The sequence below is a fragment of the Lepeophtheirus salmonis genome, chromosome 4 (assembly GCF_016086655.4).
Source record: "Lepeophtheirus salmonis chromosome 4, UVic_Lsal_1.4, whole genome shotgun sequence".
In the NCBI taxonomy this organism is placed as follows: Eukaryota; Metazoa; Arthropoda; class Copepoda; order Siphonostomatoida; family Caligidae; genus Lepeophtheirus; species Lepeophtheirus salmonis.
The window spans coordinates 39,711,901-39,733,899 of NC_052134.2; the positions used below are offsets into that span (position 1 = coordinate 39,711,901).

Sequence of the window (21,999 nt, forward strand, 5' to 3'; positions counted from 1 at the left end):
TTCAGAATCTTTGATGATAACGAATCAAAAATAGAACAATATCCTGTTGAATATTGCACTTTTTCATTCATTTTCTTTACACAGCAATTTTAGAAAACATATTTATATAAATATGAATTGTGACCAATTGACTTTGAATTTTCATAGTTGTATCGACTATCGTATACACTGTCCTTGAATGAAAAAATAATATATATGAATATGAGTATACTATTCAATTACCCCATCTTCTGTTTGTCTATGACGCAAAATAAATAGTTTCAGCATGACTCATTTTTCAAAGGAAATAAATAATAACATACTTCAATATGAATTTTGGGCATACTTTATACAACATTTGACTTTAAAAATGACCTTTTATGAGAAAAATGGAATGTATATCACTTATAAAAATGGGGAAATAAAGTGTTGTCTCGTAAGCAAGCAATTAAATCAAAATTGATTTTTCTTTCCTAATATCTTTATCAGATTATATTATGCAACGCATCAAGAAAAAAAGCAATCTTGAAGAAACATCCAGAATATGAGTAATTCCTAATCTATTATATCAGGAACTTCGGAACAGGGGCTATCACTTTTTAGAATTAACAATGATTATAGAGCAGCCAAAACCTGTACCTTTTTTAAATTACAGTTATTAGCCCCTCTATTTTCAAAAACAATTTACGGAGCCAGGATATCAATAGCCTAATAATATTTCCTTGACAGGTTTTAGTCAATTATGAGCTTTATATTATAATTTTTAAGATAAGTTGAGATACTCAAAGATATTATAAAGCCTTTATCGGATTTAATATGAAACTTTCTTTGGCTATAATATTAAAAAAAAAAGTCATCGTCATCGGACTCTTAGAAAAGTATTTTTTAAAAAAGGACGATTTGTCACTATTAAAACCAATGGCAATTGGTCATTTTCATCCATAAAATCTATCATAATAGTCTTCCTCTTTGATTGGGAATTTTTGCGAGATCTAATTGCATTTTGCGAGTTCTTTGAATGACTTATTAATAAAAATGAAAGATAATGAGTTAAATAAATAGTTGAAGAATAGAACATGAGAAAAAATTATTCTTCCTTCCTTCTTTTGTGTTGACATTTCTACCATCAAAAATCATGAAAAACATTGTAGTACTGAAAGGAGATATTATAACGAACTACCTATTTCAGTTATATTTTTTGGGTTTTGAGAGACTTGAAAAACTGATTATTTATTATTCCTTAAGTAACCGTTTTTCCCCTCTTACACAACAAACAAGTAGTGTCGCGGATTGTTCAACTACAACTTACAAGAGTGTGACTTTGAGCATACCTGCCAGTTACATTTCTAATTATGTATCTAAAAATAATCCGTTCATTTCGCGATTATATTCCATGCAATGACTTCAATTTGATGCGTAGATTCCTATACACTTTTCATGAATTCATTTTGTATAATTATCGGCAGAATACAGTAAGTAAAATGTACAGATTCCCCAGAAAATTGTTCTATTAATAGTGCGCTTGCCCTCATTCATTAATTGTGGTTCTTACATTATTCATGGCGCAGAAGACTTAATAAAAATAGTCACATAATTTAAACACGGATTTTTATAAAGCTTGTAATTGCCTAATTAATAAGAGTTGGCAGATCTCGTTTTAAAATATGGTTTTTGTTTAGTGTTCCTCTAGAAAAAAAAGTAATGCCGTTAAATAAACGTTAATGATAAATATTGTAGTGATGTAGTTATATATTTTTCCTAAGCTATAAAAAGAAAAGAAGAAGATGAAACACATCCAATTATTAACTACAACACAAATTTCGTTATGATTTGAAAAAAAAAGAAAAGAAAAAGAAAGAAGGAGGGCGCGCGGGAGAGTTCAAAACTGCAGCAGAGCTGGAAGTTGATGGAATAAATAGTAGTTGCTGTTTCTGCTGCTGTTATCTAGCTATTAATATGATTGTAAGCTAGCAGGAATGAAGAGAACACCGAAATGTATCTGGAACGCGTTCTTTTTTGTGTTTGACGGGATTGCAAAAGAATTAATAACGTAACTGCAGTAGATTGACATTTTAAGAATTCATATCTTACTCATTTCAAAAAATAATGACAGTTTTTAATAGAATGTTTTAGCACTAAACAATTATCCTTTCAATGACATAGAATATTATTAATTTAAAACAATTTTTATTTTAAAACGCATATATTATGTACAACATCCACTATTACATATATGTATCGAAACCAATTTTTGCAATGAGCAAATCCATTTCCTATAGAATTAACATATTTTGAAAAATCGTTATGAACTAATAACCACCTACTCACCCAATCTTCATATCTAAGCTAAAATTTTTGCTTCTGAAGTAAACAACAAACTTCATGCAAATAAAAAATGGAAGAATGGTACAAATAATTTATCAACTGCTATTTTTTTTTCCAAAAGTTGACAGCAATGTGAATTAGCTCCATTTTATCCTCCGTGTTAAAGTTTAAAGTGTACATCCTAATATATGACATGTTTCATTATAAAATTGGGTTACATTAAAATACCTAATACATATTATATGCCATTGCAATGATAATTGTTTAATGGGTAAACTTTCTATAAATATAAATGTAACATTTTTATAAATGAGTAGAATATGAGCTGTTCAAATTTCAATCGTGTACATTTACTGAATATGAGAAAATTATTTTGCACTTGAGTCAAAATAAGCGCACGCCAAAAGAAAATTTAGTTTCGGCCATATTCATTTAATTGAGTGCTTCCTGAGCAAAGAGTCGGGTGCTAAGAAAAGGAAAAAGAGGGAAGAAGAAGCTGGTGCTTCTGCTGCTGAAGAGATAAACTAAAATACAAGTAAAAAGAAGCGAAAAAGCGAGAAAGAAACGAAAGAAGAGCTAGAGAAGAGGCAAGAGGAGATACGATACGAGTGTTGGATCTCTATGGATATCCCTATGAATGAATTTTAATTATGGAAACGGACGAAGAAGTCAAAACAATCCGTCGTGTCGTAATTCTTGGGACACGGAATGATGGGCTTGAGGAAAGGATCCGTCTAAATCTCAACGTGGTGGATGTGCTCCACTCCAAGTAAGATTGATTGATTATATTTGAGGGTGGATTGCTGACTCTTTTCCGCACTTATTTGCAGAGATGGGAATGAGTTTCTGGATGGGGAGGATGTGGCCTTCGTTCTGGATGACTTTGAGGGTCCTGAATGGAAGGAGTTGTCATCCAATTGCTGCATTTACGGACGGACGGCATTGGAGGAGATATTGAGGAGTGGAGCGCGTGTTCTGACTCGGATCTATCGCCCCCTTTTCGCTCACTCCATGGCAGGATTAATCCTCTGCTTCTCGGGGTATCGATCCAAAGAAGAGCTCAAGAAGTTTTTATTTTGGGTGCACAGTATGGGTGGGAGCGTGCGGAAGGATTTTGTAACCAAGGTGACCCATTTGGTCTCTGCAGATTGTTCGGGAGACAAGTACCGCTATGCCGCAACGTTTGGGATCCCGATAGTGAGTGGGGACTGGCTGCGACTTGCCTGGGAGCGCAGACTAGAGCCTGGATTTAAAGCCTCGAATCCTGAATTACTGGAGGAGTGCAAGGTTAAACCCTTTCAAGGGGCTAAAATCTACTTCTATGGTGTCCCTGAGAATGGGGAAAAGGAAAGAATGGTTCGTGAGCTGGAGCGTAACGGGGGTATTGAGTGTAAGGACTATAAGACAGAGCCTTGTACTCATATAGTGGTGGATGAAACGGGTGTGACTGGAAGACCTCCTGATGTTAGGAATGAAACCTATGTAGTTAAAGCGGAATGGTTTTGGGTATCCATTCAAATGGATTCTTGTGCAGATGAGAAAATGTTCAATTTCTCAGATCAAGCAGAATCCCTATTGTCTCCAAAGAGTAGCATCCTTTCCCCTACTACTCCTGGATCTCACAATCGTAAACGAAAAAGACAAAATCGGAAGGAAATTGTGAATGCATTAGCTCATCCAGACCCTCTACCTCAATTTCTAACTACTGCTCAATGTCATGGAAGTACAAGGCCTGGAAGGCGATCCTCTGTTGGGGATGTTGCAATGTTGTCTATGTCTGGATCATTTTTAGATACCCCGGATATTTTCGGTAAAGAGTCGTCTGATCCAACTGGACTCCATAGTCCTCCTCCTACTCCTCAATTGACACATCATGGGTCATCACACCCTTTACCTTCTATTATTCCTAAAATTGATATATCTCAAATGTCACCTAGGCAGCAAGTTTTCACAGAACTCGTGCAAACAGAATCGAATTATGTTAATATCCTCAAGACAATAATCGAGGTGTTTAAAAAACCCCTTGAAGATCCGGATAAAATTGAAGGACAGTTCCTCAACCCTACTGAAACGAAAATTATATTCAGCAATCTTCCTCCTATCTACGACTTGCACTCTCAAATGTTAGCAGATTTTACTACGATTGTTTCGAATTGGAAGGATGATGTCTGTATAGGAAATGTATTTTTAAAATATGCAGATGATCTAGAAAAAACGTACCCACCATTTGTTAATTTTTTTGAAACTACCAAAAATTGTCTCCTTGAATGCGGCAATGCTAAACCCAGGTTTCATGCATTCTTGAAAGTTTGCCAATCAAAACCTGAGTGTGGTCGACAGACTTTAACAGAGCTACTTATTCGCCCTGTTCAAAGACTTCCTAGTATTTCACTCCTCCTCAATGATCTTTTGAAGCACACCAGAAAGGAAAAGGATCATCCTGACTCATCCGCTTTAGAAAAGGCGCTAAATAAAATCAAAGCGGTGAGTATTGCTTATTAATATATATTTTTTTTGTTATTTGCTCTATTTATCTTATTTTTAAACTAATGTAAGTATATTTGTTCTAATTTTCATATTTACTAGGTTATGACTCACATAAACGAAGACAAGCGCCGAACAGAGTGTCAGATGCATATTTTTGATATATTTAATGATATTGAGAATTGCCCACCACATTTAGTCTCATCACATAGAAAGTAATGACTAACTTAATTAATTCACATTTACCATATTTATTTTAACTTTTTTTTTTGTATTTATAGTTTTTTTCTGTCGTGCAGAAGTCTTAGAGATCGGTGCCACGGATGAACTTTGTGGGAAAGGATACGATTTATCATTATTTTTATTTAGCGATGTCTTAGAAATTTCTAAAAGGCGATCGGCAAGTAAAGGCTTAGGATTCAGGAGTCCAAGTGCTCTTAGTCTTACTAACGCACAAGGAGGACATGGTGGCATGAGTGGAGGTGGAAATGGAGTGAATGGCAATGTGCCTGGAGTCAATCAAGGCTCTGTCCAAGGACATTCACAACATCACTCTCAAAAACATGTTGAGCTAATGAATTTAACAGCAATCAAGCGAGTTGTCGACGTACCAGATTCTGATGAATATCAAGGGATTTTTGCACTTGTCTGTCGATCAAATCAAGTAAGTTTATTTAAATGTTTATATCATAGAGATGATTTTAGAGGATCCTTATAATTTGGATATTGCCCTATTTAAAATTTTGTTTAATGTCAATTCAATATTTTTTTAGCTTATCAATAAGAGATGAAACAGGTATGATAAATTAATCTATGAGGAGTTCAATACTTACTCGTACAAGAAAAGCAACTCTACATATATGTTTCTTACATATTATGTCCAAATTTGTATGTAATCTTGTTAAGAAAAAAAAGATTGCATGACTCAATTATACATAGATGAATTGACTCATCGATTTTATGTGCTTCCTTTATTCAAATCTCATCATCAAAACTAGATATTTATTCTAACATTTGTTTATATTAATTAATTCCAGGAACTGAAAGAAAAAATGTTTATATTCCAATTGACTTCACCGGACATGGAAAAGATAAAATTTCTAAAGATGCTGTGTCGCAACATCGCTAATACAATGTGTAGACCAGATCCCGATACTTATCTCACAAGACGACGACCAGAAGAACTTGAACTCGAACCCTCAGATCTCAATATTTCAAATATGAGCCGTGCTTACGTCAAATTACATCGTACAAAACAAAAAGTGGGTCGTGCCTTCAGCTTTAATAAAACTCCAACCAATGCCTTGAAAAGGGCTGTTAGTTCTATGATCTCGCCCTTAGCTAATCGTGATAGAATTAACTCTACTCCTTCTGGTGATCTTCAAGCTATGAGATTATCATCGTGTTCTAATCTGCTGTCAGCTGAAAGCCCTCGCTCTTCCCGAGGAGGTAGATTTTTTTCATCTCCGTCCAAAGGATCCTGTGTGAAGACATCCACAGTTTCCCTTCATTCTGCGGATTCAGCTACATCCCCTCAGAAAGACGGAAGCTTTACTATTCCAAGGACACCTCAACAGCACTGTTCTCGGAGGCCATCTTTCAAATTTAAATCTAAAACATTGAGTAAAAAGTTTTAATCTATTGAGGTACTAGAAAATCAATGAAGTGTTGTTGTTATGTTGATTAGGATTGAATTTTCTATCAATATGATGGTGTCCGTGTAAAAACTTATATTTTTTCCTCTTGTCCCATCTAAACCCAAATATCGTCTCTTCTTTATATATTTTTTACACGTCTACCGTCCCATACATATTTACTACATTATCTATTTTTCTTTATATATTTATATATATCCCTATGCTACATTTGAGTTATACATTCTTGTTTAGAAAATCCATTTAATACACATGAGTATTATAATACCCTCAATTTCTATTTAAAAAACAAAAAAACAGTAAATGCGTTCCTAATTCCTAAATTATGCTGCATGTAAGTTATTATTGGTCCAAAGATGATTCTCAAGATTTTATATTTTTGATAAAAAAAAGTACATATTTCCGATAAACTAAAAAAATTTCTTGAAAGGGAAAAAATATGGCAGTCTAATAGATTTTTCTACCACATTATGAATCCTCTTTTTTTTTTAACTATTTTTTTTTGGTCATGGTATCTCTAGTACCTATGGAAGTATATATTAATAACAAAAAAATTGTTACATACTTGGTTATATACTTGTGTGTGCCGCATTAAGTTACTCACAATGATTTAGATTTATCTAACTTTATTTAAGAGAAAAGTTAATTAGAAGAACACGAAACCTATAATTTTGTCCTACTTCTATTTGAAGTGAATAAATAATAACTATAATATAACGACGTTGAACCATCAAAAAAAAAAAAAAACCCTGAAAAAAAATTATATATCATACAACTTATACCGGGTATTATATATTAAGTACTTGTTATATCTTCACAAATTTATACATTTTTTTTTACATATATTGCTAAAGATATTGCTATCACAAACTCCCAAATAATAAATTATATTAATAATAATTTACGGTATATAATATTGTAGTTTTCCATGACAAAAATTAAATATAAAAATTGAATCTGTAATTTACTCTTCAGTGTCTTGTTTGCTTCCCTAACGATAATGAAAGACGAATAATGGAGCTATTCAATAATGACAAATACTTAATTTATTTGATAATCAAAGTGGTTAAAAAATAAATATATTAAAATAATCAATACATAGGTCAACAAATTACATATTTTTCCCACAAGTCACACCATAAATATCAGAAAAGTTGTACATATTATTATTCTGTTTCTAATACTGTGGCATTAGTTGAGAATAACTAATTAAATATGTTGGCATGAAATGCGATATCACAAAGAATGATCAAAAGCCAATCAATATTTTTCATTCACTGGCCATCTTCTTCGGCTTAATTGTAACTCTCTTCAAAATGATATAAGGTATCAGGAGTCCCAATCCACCAAAGCAGTAACATAGCTCGGGTCCAACTGCCCAATACAAAATTGAGGCAAAGATAGGTCCTACAGCACGACCTAAGGCACCTAATGAACGGTATACTCCAAGAACAACGCCCTTTTGATTGGCGTCCCCATGTTGGGAAACCAGAGTGGCTAAACACGGGACGACTAGTGCAGTAGAAACTGAGTACAGTCCTAGACCGATATAGAGAACGGGGATTGATCTGGATAGTCCGACAATGGCAAAAGAGGGTACAATTAAAAGAAGGCCCTTAAGAACTGTTGACTTCTCCTTGCCTGGAGGTATTCGTCTAACATATCCACCCTGAATTAAAGCCATAATAACTCCAACGAATAAAAACATTTTACCCTGTTGCATTGATGTAAAGTTGAATCGTATATGTGTAAGAAAGGTAAGAGTAAATTCAAGGCCCGAATAGAGAAATAAATAAAGAAAATTAACTGCTCCAAGAGATTTGAGACATGAATAATCATTTTCATTCAAGTCATTCTTCAGAGATTCAAAGCGAAAAAGGGACAATGGGTTTATATATGTTAATGCTTGTCGAATTGATTTCTTCAAATCTGTTTCACGCTTAGTTAAAGTTTCTTCGAAATTAAAGTACAGGAAAAGAACATCCGCAATACTGAATAAAAGAGCACATAGAGCTGGATACACATACCAAGCTCCCACTCTATTTTTTGCCCAATAAGAGAATCCTGCTCCAATACATGGCCCTAAAATAAATCCGATAGAAAATGCTATCCCAATCATTGCCATCCCTTTGGCTCTCGTCTTATTATTCGATATATCAGTCACTACGGCGGTTGAAAGACTTATATTTCCCTTGGATAATCCACCAATTACTCGAGCAAGAATAAAAAGTTTAAAACTTCCGGCACAAATCCAAACACAATAAGATAAGGCAATTCCAATTGTACTAACCAGTAATAAGGGCCTTCGTCCATAGTGATCGCTCAGACTTCCCATTATAGGTGAGGATATGAATTGAAGAAAGGAAAAGAGGGATCCAAGGCACCCTCCAAATAAAACAGAATTAAATTCTTCAGGTGATCCCAATTTAGATCCTAAATAACGAATATTTTCGTTGAGCAAACTATAGAAATCATCATTGTTTTTCCGATAATACTCTAGTAGTGATGGAAATAAGGGTAGAATGAGAGTGAAGGCCAATAGATCAAGTAGCAAACTTATGAATATAATCTTGAAACCACTCTTAGAAGACGACGAAGGTTCCATAGCTGCTCTCTCAGAAGTAACTGAAACGAATGATAAGTATTTTTGAGACAATGACTAACAATAACACACATGTGTAATGATAGTAATTCATTAGGATATTAATAGTAAGCAATCAAGACAGTAGGAAGAACAATGTTAATCATTATTACCTAACTACTTTCATAAAAGCTAAGATAAAAAATTAGTGATTATATATATCAAGATAATCCAATACCTTTTCAACACATAAATAAAATGAGGCTCCAAACTAATACCTTTCTTAGAGGTGCATTTTAGTTTATTCTTAACAGTATAAATATACCAAGTAGTTATATTATTTCTTAAAAGTTTAAAGTACCACTAAGTCACTCATTGTCCTTGTATTATTATTTTTATTCAGGTATGGTTAAGGTAAGAAAAAGCAGTCTACGTAGACAGAGTAACTGGCAAGGCGCTTGTGAATAACCCTCTACAACTTTAAAAATTGACGTGTTAATTTGAAAATATTGCAACATTTCACATGAAGTCCTTGAATTACATTTCCATAACCCTTTAGAGAAAAAATTATAAAAGGAAGTTAGAGAATATAGAGAATTAAAGTGTATAGTATGTACAATCATAAACAAATTGATCGTCAATATATATATATATATATAGAAGTAAATTATTGATTATGTATGTATATTACTAAAGAATCGAAATCTTCATCATCATTGGCTCATAATAATCTTGAACTAATTACGTGCATAATATTATATAAAAAAACTTTTTCCGTCTTCCTCAAATTACATCTATAAACATTAACTCTAACTAACTTCACAGGTAGAGCTATAAGTATAATTATAATGTCTAAAACTCTCACAGCGAAAAATATTGTGGAATACCTTTAAAATTGACAGCATCACAAATACATTTGAACTAAATCCGCAAAAGCAGGGCGCTTACGTATCAGTCATATTACATTGATTTAATGTACATAATATCCAATAAAATATACTTTAGCCTACTTTTCTGCACATTATTCAATAATATGTAGGAACGGATGACTCAAATCCCACTTCTAAAGGATTCAATCTTAGTGTGTGCAACCCCTATTTTATCAATATTATAACTTATCAACCTTTTTAAGCATTCCAATGCATTTCTTCATTATTAATTAGGACTTTTTTTGAATAATAGATAGGGTTATGATCGAATAAATTCTACGTTACTCACCTTATAATATAAAGGAATCCATCATTTTTTCAACATTAGCATTGAACCACTGTAACTCCCTCACAAAATGATGAATAACAGAATTTCCTGTAATGAAAAAAGAAAAAGAATGAGTTGTTATTATATCTAGTAAACCTTATGAATGCTTTTGAAGTTTGTCACTACTGCTGGTCCTTACCTTGACAGCCAATCCTACCATATTATCTCCTTTTTTTTACTTAAAGTTCAAATAATATTTCTATGATTTCTATCATTTTTAACATATTTTATTTTTAATTAGTCATCCTATACATAAATCAATTAAATTTGATGCAAAAATAATATTTTTGAACTTAAATATAAGTTCGTGTCTGGTTATTACAGATATTATGTAATTTAAGGGAGGGATCAGAGAAGAGAAAGCAGCTCAATGATTATTACAAATCTACTTATAGTATCAGTGAATAGATGTAGAAATTCTCGATAACTAATGTCATTGACAGGTGTATTTAGATATTTTATTCTGGGGTGGTGTATAACTGCATCTATAAAACATTTACGAACATCGAAGGAATATTATGAACTTTTTGATAATATCAAACAAAACACTTGTAGCTATTGTGTATCCAACTGTGGTTCAACTAAATGTCAGATCAGATCTCCTATTTAAATGTATAATTAATAACTTTTGTTTATCGTATCAACAAAAACAGATCCTTACAACGTTAAAACAATATCCCCAATTGATGTGAGCAAATTCTTTAATGTAAAGCCGACTGGACTTTTAGGGGGTTAATGACGATTATTTTTAGAGAAATAACCTGATATTCAATTAATCAGTCGATTTAAAAAAATTATATTAATACATTGATATAACTATATAGAATATATTATTATATTTTGATTACAAAAAATAACATTACCAATATCAGTAATAATCGACCAATTTTAGCCGATTACTGTTATTAATGATTAATATATAGGGTGATTTAATCATATCACCAATGTATAAAAGATTAGTGTGTGTTTTTATTTAAAAGACAATTGTTGGATTTAACATCAAAAAACAAAAAAATGAAACTCCACCTTCTTTACATTGCCTTGAGCATCCTTTGGATTGAGACACATTTTGCAAAATTATACGGTATTTTTAAAGTAGGGGCCCTATATCTATTGTATAATAATACGAGAAATCTATGAATTATAGTATTTAGAATGTTTTGCAATAAGGTTTGTGGAGAGTTTGACATACACTGTTTGTTCTATTTCGTGTATAATAATATATACCTATATTGGTTAATGACAAAGACAGCTAGGCATATCCCTTGGCAATGAATCCTTAGATATTCAATGGCCTTGAACATATGAGCGTGACTTATCTATAGAATAGTTAGTTTGATATACATCCTTCAAACTTTTTGAGTTGGGAAATCATGCGGACATAAAAAACGAATCCCATCACAGTTCCGGTAAAATTAAATGCTCAAATGTGTACGTCGTATTTTAAACACTTTAAGGAGTCCCAGCTTTATATCTTTTATGTAGAAACTAAAATAATATAGGGAGAGTGACATACATGTTTCAAAGAATCGTATATTTTTTTTAAACTGTTATAAGTTTCACAATTTAAAAGATAATTCAACGCCCGAGCAACATGCATAGGAGGTTACCTAAAACAAATAATTCCAGAGTATTTTTGATGTAGTGCAATAATTAATAACCGTTTATTGGGGTTTTTGAAACCAACCAAAAGTGGGATACTTGATACACCAGGAGGATACATGGTACAGGGTAGGATTAGACATGTTACAACAGGAGGAAACATATAAAAACTTTAATTTATTATATTCAAGCATTTATTTTAATTTTTATTATGGTTTGTCAGCATAAAGTAAATACTTATAATTACATATATAAGATAAACAAATAAAGCATTTACAGAAACAGAGCATAGTTAATAATATTTTTTCTTTTCTTTTCTATTTACTGTGATTGATAATTAAAGTATATCATGAAATTACACAAAAAAGAAAACATAATTGAATATAATATATTTAAAAGTATATAGTACGAGTATATATAATAAAAATGGGGTGTAACAAGTCTCCTCCATAGTGTTTGAATCAGAATAAATGATTGAACTGAATATTGAAACGATTAATAATTACAAGCATGTTAATTAATTGAACAACATGCTAGACTATGATGTTTAATAAAATAAAATTAAAATATAATGTTTTATAATAGAAATATATATCAATAAACACTTACCTAAAATGTTTACTTTTGGTGTCAAAATTCTCTATAATTCTAAGCATTAGGCAACCCGGGTTTTATGTTGATTTGATAAATAAAGGAAGACATTCAAATGTATAAGAACAGGGTTCTGAGATAACTTTACATTTTAAAGTTATTGGCAGTGTAACATGTATCCTCGCTCTCCCCTACCTATTATTGTAAAATAGCCCCAATTCAGTTTTATCAAATAATGAAACGCAGAGAACACTTACACAGAGTTTCATTTATCAATTTCATAAAACACCGTTAATATTCTACGTTTTTTCCCCGTATATAATGTTTAAAAAGTTGAAGACTGATACATTCACAATAACTTGTGTTCTTAGATTTTTTCGGATGATCTTTCTTCAGTAAAAATATCAAGAGCGAAATTTTCATGTTAATTAAATTTTTGGTTGTACTCTTTCATTCATTTTACCATTTTTATGTCCAAAATACACATAAGCAATTGTATATCAATTTGGCCCATGAAATTAATACAGATAAATTATTTAATTTTTCACTTAACTGTGTCCCATTTCCTTCGATTGAACATTACGGTACACTATAAGGCCCTAGGTACTTACAGAAGTAAATGTCTACATCTGATGACAGTTAATTTGTCATAACAAGAGTAGAATCGGATCCCAGCGATTATATTGCCTAAGACCAAGATTTTTTTAATTTATATGATTTGACCAGTCATGATGACGAGACCTTCACAAATTGGAGACCAAATCAGATACCGTGAACTACATAACTAACAGGAACTATTATTTGATAAACCAAAAAAGACAAAAACAAGGTGAATATATGAAGTATATTCAATAATATTATAAATATATTTATTTGCACCATCCAGACATTAAAATTCAACAGCAATGCTTTTTCCTTTTCGTTTAGGCTTCTTCTTTGCCTTTTTCTTAGGAGGAGGACCATCTTCCACTTCCTCTTCATCCTCATCTTCATTTGTATTCGCTTTAAATACATCATCTGTCACATCTGTCTGATAAGTTGGCATTTTCGGACGATTTTCTTCAAAAGCGGCTTTTGAGTCTACGGATTTTGCATATTTCATTCCCTTGAGCACTTTGAATTGTGATCGATACTAAGGAACAAAAAAAGATTAAAAATATATACGAGTAAAGTATTAAATAACTATGTAATTACGGCTGTGGGGGAGACATAGTGTGGATTATTCCATAGTGTAACTCCTGAGAAGCTTCCTTCTATAATTTTGATGGGATTGAGGATCATGCGTGGTCCAATTTCCGCAAGCGATCCGTTTTCTTCTACAATTTGATAGTGACGAAAGGCAATTTTTGAGTCTTTCTGAATGGAAAAAGTGTATACACGATCAAAAAAGGGTTGACTTTTGGGATGTTTGTTGGGAACTCCCCAAATTTGAATAAAGAGTTCCTTGATTATAGACCAATGATGGCTGGAAGAGAAGTTGGGGTCAAAGGAGAGAAGGGGACGCGAGCCCTTCAAACAATTTCCAGTCATTTTGAGCTCTGAGGTCGTATGGACATTCTCTACTTGGCAATGTAAAGAGGGTCCATCAGGGAGACTTGCAGCCCAGAGATAGAGATCCTTCTTCCGCTTACCCTGAAACAACAGAACTTTTTTACAATTCTTCATTTCTGCCATTTGATTCAATGAAAAAAGTGTGTCTTTGACGTCCATTTTTGAGTCCCCTTTGGCGTGAGGCATTAAGGTCTTGAAATCTTCCATTAAATGTCGATCACGAGAGGATATTCCACGAGTCCCAAGTACGAGAACTCGCTCCTTGTTTCGCCATGTCTTTGAATTACTATTCATCGCGTACTGCTCCAAATATGCACGTGTTAACCAGGCTTCTTAACAACAACAAATATATTGTCAGTTGTGTTTTTAAAAACAAAACTACATTGTTTATTTTGATTCTTCTTCTTTCCGGGTGCGCATAAAACACGCGTACCAACAGGAAATATTTCTTTCAAATCGGAATAAGTCATAATCACATATTGTAAGTCTTGATGTTTCAATTTAAGACCATTATATTAAAATATTATATTTATAACTTCATATGAAAGTAAAGCATTGCTAATCTTATAGAGCAATTCATGGGCCAAAAGACTATAATTTTTAAACTCGACGGATCACAATTCCTTTAAGAGTAATTATTCTGTATGGTTAAAATTTTTATGCAAAATATGTTAACACCAAAACTCCATGAGTGAAGCATAAAGTGGAAACAAAACTGCATTTATTAATGATGCTATGCTTTTTGGAGAAAAAAAAGGTAGCATATTATTATTATGTTATTCCATTTTGAAGTTATATGTTTATTTGTAGCAAGGAGAAATGATTTATTAATATAGGTTTCTAGTATTATTCTAATATATTCCGTAAATATTATCCCCATTTAATGATATAATTTTATACATTAATACTTGCTACTATTACTGTTTTCACTTTTAATTTCATAAAATCGGTTAGCTTTTAATTGAAGTTATCAGGCTTGTGAACGGAACGCAAAATTGAAAGGCGTTCTATGGAACGTGTATTCAACGAACGGAACTGATTTTTTTTTTTTTTAAGTTGAACGCTAATTTTATAAATTCGTTCCAATAATACTTAAAAAAAATTCAAGAAATCAAAGTTTATAATACTCTAACTTAACTCGAACATATGAACTTGACCAGTTCAATAATTCTGAATCATGGGGCCGATTCTCATAATTTAGCCGTAAATGTAAGCAAATAAGCCACTAAAAATAATACATTCTGCTCTCGTATGTTGCAAGGGCCACAGTATAGTCTTGTTGGAACACATAGTTTCCCTCTGAATAATTGGGCAAGACCACCTCCTTGAGGACGTCCTGGTACTCCTTAGCCCCGATTTTCAGGGCTTTTGGGGACCAATTCGGTGCATCCTCTTCCTGTCTGATGCCACAATTCCCAGCATTACCGCGGAACCTCATTGACCACGTAGGCGTGGTAGAAATCGTTTCTGGAGTTACAGTCCAGGTTCCAATTTTTTCTTGTCTTGTTGCTGTACTGGGCGCAAATCAAATCCGCTATACTTTGCCTTTTGGCCTCCATCTCGACAATGATTGAAGCGATTTTAGTCCGTTGTAGCTCATTTGAACGCTGATTATTGTTTTAAAAATCATGAAATATAGTTCTCAAATGAGCCCTCCTTGACACTATCAAAGTGGAAGTCGCGATTTGCTATCGTACAGTTTATATGGCACTACCTTATGATTGGAACGTGGAACAGAACGGAAATAATGGCTGAACGATGAACTAAGAATTTATATTTTGAACGAAACACTTACAAGCTTGGATGTTATTATGAAATCCATTTAGAAGTTTTATGTTTATAAATGTGTAGCAAGGAGACATTATTTATTAATATAGGTTTCTAGTATTATAATCATATATAGTTCCGTAAATATCATCCACATTTATTGATATACTTTTATACATTAATACAAGCGGCAATTACCGTTTTCACTTTTGGAATCTTAAATTCAGTATGCTTTTACTTGAGGTTATTATGAAATTTAAATCATTATGTTTTAAGATTTTTTTAAAATGGTATTAAAAGTGCATTGATTGAAATTTATCAGGGTATCCATGACATGATTTTTTTGATGATCATATTATATGTCCAAGATCCACCCCATCACAGATATTGCCTCAATAAAAAGAATAATGAAATATAGAAAATAAGAAAATATTATTCAGTTTATTTGGTCATCAATTAATTATAATTATAACTAATAATTATACACTTATTACTATGGTTTTTGCCAGCTTTACAGTTTAATTATCGGTATAACTATTTTTATTACTCATTGGATGGGGTTCTTTGAATCTTTAGAATTGTCAATCTCTCATATTATATGAATTTTATTTCAAGCAGACTTTGCTCAAATAAACCAATAAATAAGATTCTATCAAACTAAATCTCAAATGTCAATCAATGCATTCATTAAATAATTTATCAAATGACTAAACACTTTTCCTTTAAGACATTTTGAGACAATATATCTGATAAAATATCTAGTTCTAGGCAAGATACCTTTAAAAAAAACTCCATTTTAGTTGAACCAGAAATGTTAACTACAATTATTAATAGTCAATGGTAAAGAGAAAAAAAAGTATCTTTATTCAACGGTAGTGTAGAAAGGTTTTGAACTTATGATTTATAGGTCTAAAATTAAAATTCTTCAGATTTTTAATCATATATAATATTTGACTTGGAGTCGTATTCCAAGTATATATTGTATTATATTGGACTTAACTTTTGAGACTTCACTCGATCTTATCTCTCAATTCAATTCAACACTAGTTGGACCAAGCTCTTATTAAATTGGGACTTCAAACTCCACGAAGATTCGATTTGGAGTAGAAAAAATAAATTTAAGATTTGACTAGGACTGGATGTAAAAGATTCTTAACTCGACTAGAGCTCGTAGACAAGGTTAAAATGTTAATAAGACTCGAAGCTTGAAACTCATTAACTCACATGTCCAAAGACTCTTATCTCTCAACTCTACTAGTTATCTTAAAAATTACTTGTGAACGGTTACGTTTTTGAATATGAATATATTTTACGAAAACTAGGCACAAAATGACAAATCAATTAATATGTTAGTATTACCTCAATAAGTTACTGGAAGATAATTTAGAATTTTTTTTGGATAAATTACAATTTTTCCCTTTAAATATATCTTTTCGCTTTTTACTGGAATGTATTGAGTCAAATAATTTAAAATAATTCAAATAATTTTCTCAAATCCAGTTGAGAAATTGTATTAAGAAAATGAGGGTTTCACAATCCCTAAAATAAACAACTGTCCTATTATCTTTCAAACGATGAGCTTCGAATTTATTTTTTACATTTATGCGACACCAGAACTCTTTTTTCAAGCACAAAAATGTTTGGCGTTTCTCCCCATTTTAAATTCATATTTTCATACGTCCTCAGACCGTATATAGTGGAGTCATGAAAAAAACAATCAGCCACTTTGACATTAGTTCGCTAAATGGTTCTTAGATTAATTACTTTATCAGTTAATTTGTGCGCATGCTTCACTGGAAAGAACTTTTCTTGTTCATATAAATTACGAATATGATTGAAATTCGCAGATATTGAAGCTCCATGGAATGGTGGACTATCAAATATTGTACGAGTGAGTAGATTATTATGTATATTCTTAAAAATATGGACCATATCAAATAGAAAATAAATTACATTTCCAGGGGGAGTATGGGTTATCAATATAAAGGTCATCATTTTTCAACATTGTTTAGAAGAATTTTTTATTAAAAAAGTGGTCATCCGTTATTACTGCTTAAATCCAATGGAGCATACCATTATCAGAACAGAATGAAATGACGAATGTATTAAATAAGAAGTTAGGGTTGAAATAGGAATAATTGCAGCGGTATCCTTGCATGTGCCAGAAATACTATTAATGAAAAAACACAATATGTTTTTGTAGGCTCCATGTTTTCTAGCCCTGTAATTTTCCCTTTTGAATATTCAATTTTTTGCATAACATACACTTCATCAATGAGGATATATACTTTATGATCTTTATCTTGTATTGATTTGAATCTGATTTCTAGATATTTATATGATTCTAATTCTGTCCCTGGCTTAACGTTCAAATTAGATGATAGTCCAGATAGCTAAATATGTCCATGCAAAATATTCTTCAAATTGTTAGGGGTACCATATTGATTTTCGGTTTCTTTTTTTTAAAACACCCATTCCACACTGGATTTTCACCTTTGTAGCAATGTTTAAAGAAATAAAAGGTTATACTATAACGCGTGTACCACTGATATTTGACTTCCCCCACACTTTTCCATATTGACGTCATAGTGTTTGATTAGTTTCTTGTTTTCTCATAATCTTTTTATTTTGCGCAGCAGTTTAGTAAGATACATTAAATTGAAAATTATAGAAATAGTGACGTCATAGATTATGAGTGGTTGCGTGTTTTGTCAAAATCAGCCTATCTTGCCCAGTGGTTGGTACGATCGAGGACTCCTGTAAGTAGGACAAAACACTGCGCTCACGCGTTTCCAATATGAGCCTTTGTTTATTCTATATGGAATGTCTCTCTTATAGGGTTTTGCTACAAAATAAAAAGTTTTTAAAAGTATTTTGCTAGGGAAAATAATAAAACTGTGGCTATATATTCTAATAGAAGTGGTATTTTATTAGAACTTTAATCAAAATAAACATTAAAAACATATAAAAAAAGAAAAGGCACGATCAAAAAGTACAAAGTTGGTCCAAGTCTACAAGTCAGAAGATTTTGATTGAAATTAAGCTTTTTTTCTATTAGCTTCTGAATTTTAGCCGCCATTCTCTTTTTTGTTAAAAATCGGATGTCATCATTAAGTTTAGCTCATGAATTTTTATCCATGATATTAAACAAAGCGAATGAAATTCTTTGAAGAAAAGCTGACAAGGGGTGTCGTTCCTCGCACTTTACTCCCACAACGGCGATAATGTCAAAGTTTAAACTGTTTTGCATCCTGTCATTGAATGGGGCAACAAATGAAGCTCTAAGATTTGGGTTTACAAGTAAACTGTCTTTCTCTTCAGGAGTAGGTATGATGTAAGAGAACATGGAGTGAGCATAAAGACAGGAGAGGTAGAGAAGATCGGATGGAGTCGACAACCCCCCTCTGCCCATTATGCCGATGAACTCTTTCAGGTCTACATGCTGATTGGTTGGGTTATCGAAGGTTATTGTGTCCGGAGGTGTTTCTCTGATGACCATTAACTCTTGGATGATGTACATCGGATCTTGTTCTTCAAAGAAAAGCCAATATACCAGGCAACAAAGTAGAGAACATTACTCTCTCCCTTGGAAGCTAGTTCCTGGAGGTCATCTGGTTGCCAGTTAGTCAAAATGAGCCCAGCTTTTACCAGGTCTTCATCCAGCAGAGCTTTAATTTCTGAAGTAGTCATACCTGAAAATTTAAAAAGTAAAATATTGTAATGATATTATTATATTGTAAAAATAAAGAAGCTTACTATTAACAAATATCATATTTACCTGAGAATTTGACAAGACTCAGAATACGAATCTTTTTCTCTGCTTCCAGGATCTGTCTCACGCTGATGCAGTTGATACCTCCACTTAGTTGTCTGTACCAGCCCAACCTTCTTTTGATGGGATCAGACTGGAACATGCCGAGGAGTACATAGGAGAAGTCTTCATCTAGGAGAAGATACTTTGCCTGATCTTCTGCGGCAAGGCACATCTGTTTTGTTGATAGGAAGGTTTCTGTGGGGCCAGGTGCTTTACTGTTTTGCCACACGATGAGAAAGTCGACAAAATCTCTCAAGAAAGTATGTTCTTCTCAGAGATTGGTTCCCGAAACTCATTTCTCTTTTCGTAGCTAAGTCCAGGTGTTTTGACGCTTAGGATATTCCACATAATTCCTACAAACTCTGAAAATTCGGCTGTGTCTTTAAACTCCGGTCTGTTGTCTTCTTTGGAGTAGTACTTACGTGCTCCAATTGATGATTTGTGAAACACAGCATCAGCCAATTTCACATTGGTATTCTCCAGGTTTGTAGGGTTCAATGCTTAGAGGTCAATTTGTGGGTCTGTTTGACGTTGAAGTTAGACTCCTTGAAGTGAATCTCCCTGGGGTGGGCAAAATTTGGTCTGAGATTCTCGGATCGTCCAAGTGTTGATGGGCACTCAAGCACTTCCAACCCTTGGAAGCAGTTGTAGATGTTTTTGAAGTCATGCACTGGGTCAAACAGCAGGTAAATTTTCTTTGTTTCTTCCTGAGGATGAGGGATGGAAGTCTTCAGTTCTCCATTGCAAATCAGTTTCTTGTAGAACTTGCGGTTGCCGGAATGGTTATCTAGTGAGAGTGCCGCTAAAGTGAATCCCACTTCCCACAGTGCACAGATTAAATCAAAGTAGTTGAAATGCACGGAACACAACTTTGTACTTTTTTATGGTGCCTAATCTGGCTTCTTCAGACCTGTTTCTCTTGGAATGGCTCTCAACCAGGTGGTATCAAGTCCCGAATTTCTCTCTTTGTTTGGCCACAGATGGAGCGTAACACCAGACTGATGTGGTTTGTTATCATAGCCCGTTCTACACCCTGGATCACAACACTTAGTGGGCATGATTGGAATTACAAAACACAAAGCAGTAAAGCCTTGCAATCCTTGCAGGAAAATGATCGGAAGAGAGAGATTTCGATGCATTCAAAATGAGTCTTAGGATGATCAAAAAGACGTCTGCTCCCTATAAGGACAGGTTCCAGAGCTTATAGACTAAACTATTTTCAGAAGACTCCGATAAATTATTCTTAACATACGATATTATTAATTTCAAACTAAAAAGTGAAATAACTATTAACAACTCAACTTTACTGTATACATATTTATAGACTAGCATATTAATAAACATGTATTATCGTTTTTGGTATAAATAAATGAATGTCGTCATAGGAAAAGTGACATCTTGCGAAAAAATATGAAAAATAATTACCATAATATTTCTTCGAGAAAACAGTCGTATTTCGCTACATGGTTTAAAGCTTTAATCCACATCATACATAGGGCTGGGTATGTTTGGTCAGATAAATTACCGTTTCAAGATTAGAGGAGGAAAAACAGTTGTTGCGTGTGATCTTTCTTCTTTCTTATTTTTATTCATTATTTCCAATAACTGTTGTGATAAAGACTATCGTTTGCCGCTTACTTTTGTTTAATAATAAATTTTTCTTTTTTTTCTTCTATTTTGATAGTGTCAGGGAGTCCTCAATTGAGAACTAGGTATATTCCTTTCGACTGTGACTATGATGTCAACGCGCTAAAGAGCTCCGCTTAGAGGCAGTGGGTGGTTATGCCCGAGGCCCACGTCGTCTAGGTGTGTACAGCCTTCAAGGCCAGGATCAAGACAAGGATCAAGGCCACGGTGGTAGCAGAGGGTAGCCATTTCGAGAAATAACTTTGTAATTATTGTTCTTTTGAATAATACAATATATATTCCGTTCGTTCTACATTTGGGGTTCTTGATAAATTCGATTTTTTGTAATCTACGCAAAAAGGTTGCATCTTGCTGTCACACACTGTATATAAAAGAGAAACAAAAACAAGACATATTATGCAAATATTGGAAGATACTTAATTATCTTCGCAAATGACTCGTTATTTCATCAAGAAATCCTCAGGGATTTTTATTGGCCTATTTGTTTATATTATATTTTGATTTCTTGAATTTTTTGTTAGTACTATTGGAACGCAACACTAAAATCTGATTTTCAGCGTTGAACGTTAAAAAAAATCAGTTAGGTTCATTGAATACACGTTCCCTGGAACACCATTCAATTTTTCGTTCTGTTCATAAACCTAAATATAATTAATGTTATTATTCAAATGCCTCCGCCTAGATTGCAATTAATTAGATCTGCATCTATCCATTTTCCACGACCCTTCTGATACTCTCTTCATGTT

At 32.9% G+C, this 21,999-nt stretch overlaps 4 protein-coding genes across 7 annotated transcripts; 1 reads left to right on the forward strand and 3 right to left on the reverse strand.

Annotated features, from left to right (window-relative positions):
- The first annotated feature begins 2,740 nt into the window (after nucleotides 1–2,740).
- Nucleotides 2,741–7,410, forward strand: LOC121115926 (protein ECT2). The gene is given in 6 exon segments (XM_071887914.1): nucleotides 2,741–3,073; nucleotides 3,135–4,788; nucleotides 4,891–5,003; nucleotides 5,070–5,085; nucleotides 5,087–5,452; nucleotides 5,826–7,410. Coding segments are annotated over 6 exon segments (2,868 nt in total). The 5' UTR covers nucleotides 2,741–2,954; the 3' UTR covers nucleotides 6,426–7,410.
- Nucleotides 7,411–7,471: 61 nt separating this feature from the next.
- rtet (major facilitator superfamily domain-containing protein rtet) lies at nucleotides 7,472–10,455 on the reverse strand. Of its 4 annotated transcripts, none has more exons than XM_040710107.2 (3): nucleotides 10,421–10,455; nucleotides 10,243–10,329; nucleotides 7,472–9,068 (listed from the first exon to the last, which is right to left on the reverse strand). In XM_040710107.2, the coding sequence occupies exon 3, from the start codon at nucleotides 9,046–9,048 to the stop codon at nucleotides 7,714–7,716; it is 1,335 nt and encodes a 444-aa protein (XP_040566041.1). In that variant the 5' UTR covers nucleotides 9,049–9,068; nucleotides 10,243–10,329; nucleotides 10,421–10,455; the 3' UTR covers nucleotides 7,472–7,713. The 4 variants fall into 4 exon arrangements, with proteins under 4 accessions (XP_040566041.1, XP_071744017.1, XP_071744016.1 ...); XM_071887916.1 differs by lacking the exon at nucleotides 10,421–10,455 and adding an exon at nucleotides 9,303–9,577 and having other exon boundaries at nucleotides 10,243–10,313; XM_071887915.1 differs by lacking the exon at nucleotides 10,421–10,455 and adding an exon at nucleotides 9,263–9,577 and having other exon boundaries at nucleotides 10,243–10,312.
- A 2,862-nt stretch (nucleotides 10,456–13,317) lies between these two features.
- Nucleotides 13,318–15,859, reverse strand: LOC121115928 (ribosome biogenesis protein BRX1 homolog). Its single transcript, XM_040710111.2, has 2 exons — nucleotides 13,669–15,859; nucleotides 13,318–13,606 (listed from the first exon to the last, which is right to left on the reverse strand). The coding sequence occupies exons 1-2, from the start codon at nucleotides 14,317–14,319 to the stop codon at nucleotides 13,364–13,366; spliced, it is 894 nt and encodes a 297-aa protein (XP_040566045.1). The 5' UTR covers nucleotides 14,320–15,859; the 3' UTR covers nucleotides 13,318–13,363.
- A 2,844-nt stretch (nucleotides 15,860–18,703) lies between these two features.
- Nucleotides 18,704–21,616, reverse strand: LOC121116450 (uncharacterized). The gene is made up of 2 exons (XM_040710707.2): nucleotides 19,571–21,616; nucleotides 18,704–19,484 (listed from the first exon to the last, which is right to left on the reverse strand). The coding sequence occupies exons 1-2, from the start codon at nucleotides 19,776–19,778 to the stop codon at nucleotides 19,291–19,293; spliced, it is 402 nt and encodes a 133-aa protein (XP_040566641.1). The 5' UTR covers nucleotides 19,779–21,616; the 3' UTR covers nucleotides 18,704–19,290.
- Nucleotides 21,617–21,999: the final 383 nt, after the last annotated feature.